The sequence below is a fragment of the Lotus japonicus genome, chromosome 1, assembly GCF_012489685.1.
Source record: "Lotus japonicus ecotype B-129 chromosome 1, LjGifu_v1.2".
NCBI lineage: Eukaryota > Viridiplantae > Streptophyta > Magnoliopsida > Fabales > Fabaceae > Lotus > Lotus japonicus.
In genome coordinates, this window is record NC_080041.1 from 101,228,397 (window position 1) to 101,240,524 (window position 12,128).

Sequence of the window (12,128 nt, forward strand, 5' to 3'; positions counted from 1 at the left end):
GATTATTAAATTTAATGAAAAAGTCATTAATTTTTGGATCTCTCGTAATAAACTAACGTATAGTTTTCTTGATCTATTTTTACCTTTAGCTATTGGATTTTTATCATGATAATCCTCATTATAGACGCTTCTATTATCTTCTCATTATATATCCGGATTCCTAAAGTGAGACTCTATTATCTTTTCCCGCTCATATCCTTTGCAGCCATGCATACTCTGCAACACTAAAAAGATTATGTGCATCCTTTTCTTAGTTCCTGGTTTTGTTTAGCTCTTTCGTGAGACCAGTTATTTAGACTTGTATCTCTCTACTAGTATTTGTGACTTCTTTCTTTAACATGTATCTACAATAGTGTGCCCCATTTTGAATTGTTGTGTCTAGCCCATGAGAGAGAGAAAGAGAGAATAAGTATATGGGGTCATCATTTCCTTTTGTAACCGAAGTATGTCATTATTTTGTCGTCTTCTGTAAGTTCTTTAATAGCTCTCAGGCTGTATCATCCAAAAATAAATAAATTATCACACTACCAATGCTTTTCATCAAAACATGCATTATTTTCCGACCCTCCTTCCACCTGCTTCACATTCACCCACGCCTTACTAAATGATAATCATTGTTTACTCTCTCTCTCTCTCTCTCTCTCTCTCTCTCTCTACTTCACAAAACCTTCTTAAACCCCCGACAAAGGTACTTTAAATTACACTTTTATTTCATTATGTTTTTTCGACACTCATTAATGGATCTGATTTCTATGACTAATCATAGTTAGGAAAATCGGTCCCAATCGAATAGTCGAACCGATTGGATTAAGAATAAGTGTTGTGTCTGCTCCTGAATGGAACAAAAATTGGAGATGGAGGAAACCGATCATGAATGGGAAATATTGGCAAAAGCGATGGGTCATCGGTCCAAATAGGTTTAGCATCTTGCTGCTAGAACTAAGGCATGCATCCTTAGATTGCAAGAATCCATGGAGGTTAAGAGAGAAAGCACCATATGTACCCAATGGTACATAAAAGGAGAGTCTAAAACAGCGTTAAGAAGAAAGTGGTTGCTTAACACCACCAAATTAGAAAGGAAGACTGATATACAACACTATTCTAGAAAGAAATGCATTGCAGTCGAATATGTGAGTGCAGGGTGATTTTTTCTTAGAAATGGTTGATGCAACATTTTTAGATCATGAACTTAATTGATTACGATTTCTCTCTTTTAATTATATAGTTATCCATTATGCCTCGACCAAAAATTTTGTCCTTATTTAACATTACTAAAAAAAAATCTATGTGGCTCGTTTGGTATGTTGTATAGTAAAAATATTGATAATATAAGTATGATATTACTATGTCTGATAGGACAATGCCTGATAAAATTCTAATAATATCAAGTGTTTGGTCATATATTATATAACTTATCAATTATCATATCATTTAAATCAATAAAATCATATATTTGATGGATGGTGGTGGTGGGTGGTGGAGGTAGTGGTAGATGTGGTGGTGAAGGGTGGTAGTCGTAGTGGCAGTGGTGGTGGTAGTGGCAATGACGATGGTGAGTTGGTTGTGGTGGTGGCGGTAAATGGTGGTGATAGTGGTGGTAGTGTACTAGTGTCGTAGGGCAATGGTGGTGGTGGTGGCGAAAGTTGGTGGTGGTGGTGGTGGCGGTGGATAATGGTGATGATTGCAGTAGTTTTGGTTGTGGAGGTGATGGCGGCAATGACAATGGTGGTTATGGTGGAGGGTGGTGGTGGTTGGCAGTGGATTAAATATTTTCAAGTAGCTTATATGTCACATTCTTATCTCGCCTTATCTCACCGTTATATGATAGATTAAATCATTTATCATTTTAATGAATAAGGTCCCGTTTGGGAGAGCTTACTTGAACTTATTTGATAATATAAGCGTTTGTGCAAGTGTTTGAGATAACATAAACGCTTGTGCAAGTGTTTTGAGCTTAGTTTCATAAGCTACTCAGGGTAGCTTAAGAAAAGGAGTTATGCTTATATATAGCTTATTTTCAATTTATTTTGATAATTTTATTAAAATACCTTATGAATAAGCGCTTATGTCATAAGTACTTATGGGCCGCTTATGATCATAAGAGCTTAATTAAGTTGTTTCCTCAAACGAGGCCTAAAATGTATTGATGAATAAGCTCATACAATACAATGGTGGCACCAAATAATGGTATGTATAAGCTTGTATTATCATGCCTAATACAACGTACCAAACGAGTCCTTGACGTGTTTTTAAACATTCATCGTGGGATTGTGTTGTAAACCCTTTTGTTTGAAAAAAGTACCTCCAATTTTTTATCCCAAATATGAGTCCATATATTATTCAGTTTTTATCTGATATGATAATAAAAATCTTAACCGTAATCAAAGTTGCATATATCTTACTTATCGTTTTAATAGTCTTTCGGGCATGTCGGCTTTTGTATTATTGGGTCTAGCATACAATGTTTTTCCCATTTAGTGTAAGTCTATTGTGACAAAAATTGGAATCACACATCTTCAAAGTATGTTGCGAACCCGAGAGGGGTAGCTCAGTTGACAACGTAGGCTGAGTGTGTGGAAAGAGCTATTGGTTCGATCCCCACACAATACACTATGGGGAAGGACGATGAGCCTTAACTGTGACTAACTCCGATTCTGACGACATCTAAAGGGTGACCGATTACCGAATGTAAATAAAAAGAAAGTACGTTGCGAGACTACTGTGACAAATAAAATTGTATCTTTTTTAATTACTGAAAATATTAATGAATACTTTTTTAAGAATTCAAATATATAACATATTTAATAAAAATATATGTTTCCAATGCGTGCAATACAAGAATTAATGTTACGGTAATACTTTGTTAAAATAATGTTAAGGTAATACTAATTCACTTTTATTTATGCACGAGTATTGATGAAATAAAAGTACTTTATCGGTATACTCACACTTTTTCATATTTCCTCTCTCGTTTTTTATAAATATGGATATCACATATTTAATTTTTTTTCTCATCTAGTTACTTTTTAATTCTTTTTTTTCTAATTTATTATGCTTTGATCAATATACAAAAATAATTTTAACATTTCAGATGTATATACGAAAACATAAAATGCAAATTTTTTTAGTTTAATTTCCAAATCAATCCTTTAAAACTATTTGATATTTTTAGATGACACATTTGATATCATTTTAAACATAAGACATTACATTTTCCTTAAAAAATACATTCAAAGGGTTTTATATTTTTTTTTTCGACAGCAAAAGATATATATTATTGGATATGTAAATTTCATGAGAACAACTCTCTCACAAATAGGACAAATCAACAAACTCAACCAAACAAAATCACCCCAAAGACCACACCTGTTAAACGTGCCTCGTTAAAACCTTCATAGGAAAACTCATTGGGATAGAAACCTAATGAAGGAAAAAGAGTACAACATCTCCTAAAAGTGCTTTTGAAACCTTCTAAGCAAAAATCAATACAATAAAACATAAAAACTCAAATCTAACCAAATATGTGTACGCCATAACCAATAACCCGAAACCTTTGTTTTTTCTTCCCCTCTTAGTAACTTTCTTAGGCCGGCCTCTTTTTCTCCAAACAAAAAAAAAACTTGGACCCTTAAAGGGCTCGTTCTCCAAAGAAGGAAAACGGAAAGAGGCGCAAACCTTGAGAAAACGAGGGGAATTACCGAAAGCCTGACAAAAAGCAAACCAAATGATACGCAAAAATCAGGATTTTCAGCCAAACTACAAGAGAACCGTAATTACTCATATATGATCCTTAGCACCACGAACCTCATCTTCAAAGTGTTTTATATTTTGTTATATAAAAAATAAGAATAATCATTAAAAAACTTTGTCAGCATACATCTTAATGATAGAAAAGTCACAATTGACTTTTATTAAGTATTCTAATGTCATTAAATGTCAAATTAATACATTCGTTATTTTCGAAAAAAGTCACAATTGACGTTTTTTAATTATTCGAATGTCTTTAATAAATATTAAATGCAATATCAATGCATTAATTATTTTCAAGAATATGAATTTATTTAATATTTATATTACTAAATAATCATAAAATATAAATATGACATCATCTACCTACTAATTATAGTATGAGAGAGAAAACTTATGAAGAAAGACATTGAATGAGAGAGTGACACTTATCGGAGTTGACACATTTTGGTTTCAGAAATAGTATATAGTATAGGATGTGTTATATTTTAAGAGGTTTTTTATAGGTATTTAACTATTTACTTACCACTTTAAAACACTAAAATAATTAGAATTTTTATTTTATTAATTACAATATTAATATCTATTTTTTTTACTTTTTTTACATGGCGGGGCAAGGCCCCAAAGAAACGAACTACAACGAGGGAGCACGAAGGGAGGCTAAGGCCTCCGAGCCGTCCCGAACAAGCAAATTACGACACGCCATCAAAGGCATTTGCAGCACGTGAGTACCAAGTCCAAACACATGAGCGTTCTTTGCAAGCACATTTGCCACCGAATTAGCTTCCCTCATGACCACTTGGATCTTGACTTCAGGTTGGGAAGAGACCAACCTCTGGATATCACATACCAACTCCTTATAAGGGCTTACCAAGCTATTCTGAGACAATATTGACTCCACTGCTGACGTGAAGTCACTCTCCACAATGACCCGAGGGAAAGTGCAACTATCCAAGTCCAAGACATTAATTTATTTTTTTATTTCAAAGTTATGAAATTAATTTTTTTTATCAATACTTAATATTATATACATATTTATAAAATATTATTTAATTACTACAAATCCGACTACAATTCAACCAAGTTTGGACATTAAACCTTGAACTAGTGTCTCAATCGGTTCATTCATTGGTCTAGTTAACTGATTTTGAAACTCGAGTACATTTTCAAGACATCAGTTTTACATTTAATAAGTCTTTTTGCTTATTTATTTTTACAATTGTCTTGTTTTATATAATTGTTCTTTTTCATTTCCACACGCTCCAACCTATATACGTATTATGCTAAAAATAAAGATTTCGATGTATGTTTGATGAAATATTTTATGGGTGGAACAACGAGTTTAGGCCAACCCATATCCCATATTCTTTGGTGAGCTGGGTTGGGTATTTCCAACCTAATAACTCACTTTCTCAACCCAACAAATTGATGAGCCAATGATAGGCTGGGCTAGGTTAGCCCATCAAGACAAGCATTTAAAAATTATTAATGTCTGTGAAATTATGCCCAAAGTCACTGGATCATTGGGTTTCATTCGCACCATGACGGAGGTAACCCGCTGGTTGCTGAAGCTTTGGCATTGAAGCAAGGCTTGGAGCTGGTATGGGAGAAAGGCTCCAGGGACGTAGTTTGTGAAATTGATTGTTAGGAGCTTGCTAATTACTTGGAGCAGGAAGATGCATGCCGTTTCTTCCTCATCCTTAATGATATTAAAAATATGCCGCAACGGAGGTGGATGATTAGCCTTACAGTAAATAATAGAAAAAGCATTTTTCCAGTAGACCGGCTTGCAAAGTGGGGTGCACAATCGAATTCTTCCATACCAGCTCTCTGTTAGTTGCGTAGTTATGTGGTTAGTTGTTGTTAATTTTTCGATGAAGCAAAAAAAAAAATCCTCTCATAATTGTTGTATTTCGAGAGGAGAGTGTTTTTGAATAATTATTGTAACAAAACACCCTCCTCGCATAATTGCTTAGGTCCACAAAATGTAGCTACAGAGAATCAATGAGATGTATTTTCTCATGATAGTATGATGTGACATATAAAATGAGAGAGAAAATGATTATCTGTTAGATTAGTCGCCCCTATGGGAGAAGTCATCTCTTTGGAGGAGATGACTATCAACAAGATGAAGCATCCTCATGATTTTGGTTCTTCACATGTGGCCTAGTTATATTAATTTTCATATTTTTGTCTTTCATAAATTGACATGATCCGGTCGTATTTCTTTGAAATGATTATTTCTAAATTTTTTATTATGACAATTTGTCATCAATTTCTTTCCGATACATTAGAAAGATAAATTACTCCCTTCAGAGATTGATCTCTAGACCTTTCCTGACCTTTCCCTCCCAAATTCACTTGTCATCAAAATTATTTAAGTTAACTTTATTGATAATCTAATTTGTTTATATTGAAATTTGAGAGTTAGAGTTTGTTCCTAATGTGTTTTCCCTTCTGGTTCATAGCGGTCGCTATGCTTTCACTAAATCCTCGTGACATGTTTTTCTTAATTTTTCATCAACATAATATTAGAAAGTAGAGTAAAAGGGAATTTTCATATTCAGATCATTCAACTTTTTTTAGGCCCCTTTATTTTGGTTGGTGTCCCTATATTGTATCTTTTTGTTAGATTATGATTATGATTTATTTTGAGTTGTTATTTCATATTTTCTTGTAAGAGTTTGGATTAGAGTGTTGGATTTAAATTTATATATTTCTTGAAGTTTTGTTATAGTAAATCTTATTTGACAGGGTTTTCTTTTAGGATATGTTAAGAACACATAGGAAATCTGTAAGAAAAATTTTAAATTTTGGGAACGTGCTAGGATTTCAGAAATCAATTTGGAAAATTATTTTGTGAGAAAAGACTTTGTTAGGCTATGGTGATAGTCTGTGCACCGGTTACGATTTAAGATGTGTTATGGACAACTTTATTTTTTTATTACTCCATACTTATTTCGCTTCATTTTTTTTCTCTATGATTCATATTGGCTTTGCTTCCCTTCCCATTTTGTCACAGGTATTGATACGAGTAAGTGTGTAAAATATATGGATTGGGAAGTAGTAAGTGATAATTTGGGAAGTAAAATGATTATTTGGATATTTGACTTGTGTGACTTTATTGGGAGAATTTATCATCAAATTTCATTGAACTCAAATCTTTGCTCTCTTAACCTAAGACCTTCATTGGCTTGGAAGATTACTGAAGATCTTATGATATGGTCTTGAGTGGATATGGTTTTGCCAAAAAATCTCAGACAATTTGTGATAGTCCGAAAGCACCTAAACATTTAGTCAATGCTTTCATTTTATACATGTCATATTAATGAACAAGCACATATATAGTAATCTTAGATTTCTTAACAGTTAAAACGAATAGTTCCTTCGTGAGTAACCGCTCTTATCGTACTTTGATCTTCCAAGAGCACAAGCAAAGAAAAAATTGTAAATGGAACAGGTAAACACAACAAGTGGGTTAAATTCATTTATCTTAAATTTTCACTTTTATTTTTTTTCTTTCAAAAATCTTGTTTGAAGTGAGATGAGAGAGAGAAGATCACATAACTAGATTTTTACTATATATCACTTAATCACTACTTTTGGCTAGATATCGTTCCTAATTAAGTTAGGATTTCTTACTATTTATTAAACTTACAAGAGTGGTACTATAACATGACCCGGGAATGCACAACTCAGCATAATAATATTAAAAAAATTGACAACAAATCATGTTTTTTTTTGAAAACCAAATCATGTTTAAAATTAAAGATAAAACAATAAATCATTAAGTGCAAAATCAAATACAACTAGCCGTGTTAGTAGTGTTGTGACACACTATCGTGTCATTAAGTATTACTGAACTTACAAATAAGTAGGAGTACATAGAATCCGCCTCTTTAGACTAATAGAGAAATTAATTAGGTGATGAGGTGAGTTCTCTAAAGAAACAAGCCAATGATGTATAATAAATGCTTTGAGAATCACTCAGAATATTTTCAACCGTACAAGTGGTACAAGTGGAAGAAGATATAAAAATTGAAGCACCAAGTAAATCAAGTTAAAGAAAATGAAGATGATAATGAATGCTCAAGGTTTTTAGTTATTTTCTTTAGGAAAAGAAGTCTTCATTTTATTTATGTTGATGCTTTCAAATCGTATCCTAGAGTTACTTACCCATTTTCTTTATCTAGGTATCTTACAGCTAACGGTCATGAGACTTTCCCTTTTTTATACCCGTGAAAAATCATAAGTCACCCTTCTCATTTTATGACCAACTTGAGAGAGTATTGAAGTGGAACCCCAGATACACATGTTTCATGATAAACTTAAGTAATTAAGAACTTATCCACTTGGTTTTCAAATATTTTGTATCAGTCTATCATATAATTTGACTTTGAACTATTTAAGCTTTGAACCATTAAACAGTCTATTATTTTGTGTGATAAGTGATAACAGCCTACACTCTAGCATATTGCTTCATTTCTGACATGGGCCTACCACCAATCCGTGAAAGAAGAATGAGGAAGCAGCACTACATCTTAATAATGAGGCATTCCAAACTAACCATGTGTTGTGGCAACTGGCAAGTGGCATGTAGATCAAGCACGTATTGATGAAAAAGGCTATGAGTTATGGCATTATATTATGGGAGATAGTGAGTGTTAATTTTAAGAGCTTGAAAATCATTCTACCAATAATTTTAAAAGCTTTCGGGAGAAGCTTATTAGCGCTAAAATTAATTCTGAGGAAAAATAAGTTGATATAAATATGCTATTAGTAAATGATGGAAAAATGAGACAAGAAATGGGAGCGGAAGTAGTCATCACAACATGAAGAACAATCAAGCATCTGTTCTCCCTTTAAACAATGAGAACAAGAAACATCCTATCTTAATACATGAAGAGATTGAAGAAAAGTGAATGGATATAGTATCAGATACGTAATTTGTAGCACCAGTTTGTCTTTATTTGTTAATTTGCAGTTCTAAGTCACAATTTTGCTGAGCAACAATTTTAGTTCTGTTCACTTGTTACTCACTCTCAAGTCTCAATCAATTGACTACTGGATGCTTGGTTTCCCCCCTTGCAAATTCAGTTCACAAACACATATGAAGTCTAGTTTTTTGGCTTTGACCTACATGAAAATTCACTTTTAGCCGTGTTAATGTTTCTTGGGACATAATCTTTTACAATGTAATGCTCATGCTCTATTGATCTCAGTCTCAAATTAACTATTTTCTAGTTTCTTTGCTAATAAGATGATATTCAATTGTGTCACATGGTGCTTTAACTCTACAAAAAATGTTACATGCAATACAAGATTCATTCAAATAATCTCACATCAGGTTGAACATAAATTTTTGGTTTGACATGCATCAAAGTTCAGAAAGTCAAGACATTACAGTTACCCTTGTTATTAATCACATAGCCTTGGCTAATACCATCCCAAATCACACTTTTTCTTACACAGCTCACTTAATTCAAACTACTCCAGATTCCAGAAAAATATGTTGCCTTCAGAAAGCTGAAACAAACAGTAGAGCGGTATGGCAACTTACTATCCTATAATCTTACCAAACAACAGAATAAGTGAGGAGATAGCAGTCAAGCCCAGAACACCAAAGAGTCACATTCACAAATCACAATGGCATACAAACAACTGCATTACAGTGAGAAAAACAAAAAGAACACTCCAAAATCCAATAAAGATTGCCCACAAAAGCAGTTCTAACTTTGTAACTTCTAAACACAGATTTCTCAATGTTGAACTCCAAAAAGCAGTTCTAACTTCACCAGCTCAGGTTGCATAATCCTCTGACACCACAAAATTCTAAAACCACAACCTCCCCTTTTAGTTGTCTAATTCAACTACACACAACTCATTATAGAAGGGCTTTATATAGATAATTTTACACAAAGTGTTAATGGCCACTGGAAAAATATAAGTGCACAGGGGAATAACACTCTTTAAGACAGGCAAGTAGACCGGTAGATGGTACAAAACATCCTTTTATTCATTTCCTTGGAAACATGCTAAGATAGTACATTACATTTTATTTTACATCTTTGAATGTAATTGATGTACATTGCTTCTAGTTACAACTTACAACAAAATACAACATGCTATGAGAACAGAAAAGACTCTGCAAATCTAAAACAGGATAAAGACAAGAGTGATCTCAAATTAAAAGGAATCAAGTCTACAAATTCATCTAGACCAACTTGTAGTAGCAGTTATTTTCCGAGAGCAGAACCTCATAGCCTTTTCCACACGGGCAACGAAAGGCAAGACGCAGGCATTTTTCAGCCCATTCCACGCTTACAGCTTCTTCAGAATCTCTATGCAATTCATCCTGCAAAGATGGATCAAGCATGAAACAGAAATCAGTCTAACTCATTTATCCAAACAAAGAAGATATTGGTCTAGAAGCATAATTTATGGGTACAATTAAAAGACCACAAGCTAAATACATTGAAGATGACACATGGCTAATCAAATCATAGTCCAAGATGAAAACTTAACCATTCCAATTCCATACCTGAGATGGGACTTTGTCAATTTCAGCAACTGCACACTCTTCATCTCCTTCTTCCTCAGTTTTCATAACTTCATCACACCTTTGCATCATCTCCCTCATAAGATCCCCCATCTTTCTCAGCTTCTGCAAGCACATCCCAAAAAATTAATCAGAGAAAACCCATGATTCCAATCCAACCCAAAAAAGAATTTTAATTTTTTTCCAAGAAATGCATGTTCAATGATTTCATGCACACACCCCAGAACAAGAAAGCGAAGAAAACCCAATTTCGAAAACCAAAAAAGATTAGAACTTCACTAAGAAACTCGGAAAACCCTCTATCATACCGTTGAATCAGGGGTGGTTTCTTCAGAGCTCAAAGAACGAGGGGAAGCTTTAACCGGCGAAGGACTGAGATCAGAGACAGTTCTCCTGAGACTCGGAGGCAGAGGGGGCAAACCAGACCTCCTCGCCGGCGGCGTGGAGTACCCAGGCAAGTCCGCCGCAAGTTCCGGCGAGGCAGAGACCGTGCGGCGAAGAACAGGGAAAGGAAGTGAAACGGCGGAGAAACCATGGCGGGTGAGATCCTCCTGGTCAGAAAACAGCTTCTTGGCGCTCGGTTCCCCGGAGGAAGAGGACGACGGCGAGCGGCGCTTGTTGACGGCGGATGCGTGGAAACGGCGACGGCGGCGTCGTTTGCAGGCGCTGCAGCTGTTGAGGTGCATCATGGAGAATTGGCTGGTGGTGGGGTCCACCGCTGAGTAATCATCGCCGCCGGTGGCGGCGGTGGTGGTGGTGTCAAGAATTGGTTGTTGTTGTTGTTGTTGGGTCTGATCACCGCACATTTGACAAATGTGATTGGGAACCCTAATTGCAATGGTGGGTTCTTCTTGTTGTTGGTGAACTTCACCCATTCTTGAACGGTTTCTTGAGATTTTCTCTTCTTTTTTCGTTTTCTTGTGGTTTTTTTTTTTCCTCTCTCTGGAATGTTTTGGTTTTGAAGTGAGAGTGGGAAAAGAGGAAGGAAGAAGGGGATTTATGGAGGTATTTAAAACTAACGGCTATTGGCGGGTGACGGTTGGAGCATGCATAGTGATATAGTTTGGTTGGGTTTACATGGTTTTGTAGTCAAAGGCCTAAGAAGCTAGGCCCAAGAGTGGATGGCACCTAACCCTATTCTACTAGAGATTGTGGCATATCATTGGAATGGAATGATAAGCATATGGTCCTAGAGATTTTTAGTGAGATAGTTAATCAACTAAACTCTCATTATTTTAATTCCAAAATAAAAAAATGAACTCATGCTAAAAACCTATGCAATCTACTGCTTAAATTAACATGTGTACAGACATATTTTATATACAAACAATAGACATACACATATTGATGACGGTTTTTAACTGCTACAAAATTTAACGGGTAGTTTAAAACTGTCACTAATGTATATGTTTAATTAAATCCGTGGCAAAATCAATTCATTCTCATGTCTGGAGTCATTTTTTATTTCCTAGTTCTTATGTAAGTAAATAGAAGAAATGTATATTAAAAAAATGCAATTGATGAAATGAGAATTGGAAAGCAAAAAAGAAGATCCAATTTGGGGTTTAGGATCTTCACTAATTTTTAATAAGAATAATGTTACTTACACACCTCTCATTTGAGGTGGAAGAGGTGGAATGAGGAGAGAGATAGGAAGAAAAGAAAAAGTAAGAGAGAGAAAATATGAGATGTGATAGATGATAAGATGAAAGAGGTAGAAAAAAAAGGTGGAAATGAAGTGTTTAAAAAATGAGGTGTGTATATATCATTGTTGTTTTTAATAATTACAAATTGTGACAATTAAACCCTCACAAACCTATAT

At 34.5% G+C, this 12,128-nt stretch overlaps 1 protein-coding gene across 1 annotated transcript; it reads right to left on the reverse strand.

Annotated features, from left to right (window-relative positions):
• Window positions 1-9,751: 9,751 nt before the first annotated feature.
• On the reverse strand, window positions 9,752-11,411 carry LOC130732339 (uncharacterized). The gene is made up of 3 exons (XM_057584406.1): window positions 10,615-11,411; window positions 10,289-10,411; window positions 9,752-10,102 (listed from the first exon to the last, which is right to left on the reverse strand). The coding sequence occupies exons 1-3, from the start codon at window positions 11,179-11,181 to the stop codon at window positions 9,962-9,964; spliced, it is 831 nt and encodes a 276-aa protein (XP_057440389.1). The 5' UTR covers window positions 11,182-11,411; the 3' UTR covers window positions 9,752-9,961.
• Window positions 11,412-12,128: the final 717 nt, after the last annotated feature.

Coding starts and splice junctions, on each gene's coding strand:
- LOC130732339 (XM_057584406.1), bottom strand. CDS start 11,181: ATGGGTGAAGTTCACCAACAACAAGAAGAACCCACCATTGCAATTAGG. Junction 10,412..10,614: donor AAACCACCCCTGATTCAACG/GTATGATAGAGG, acceptor ATGTGCTTGCAG/AAGCTGAGAAAGATGGGGGA. Junction 10,103..10,288: donor TTGACAAAGTCCCATCTCAG/GTATGGAATTGG, acceptor CCATCTTTGCAG/GATGAATTGCATAGAGATTC.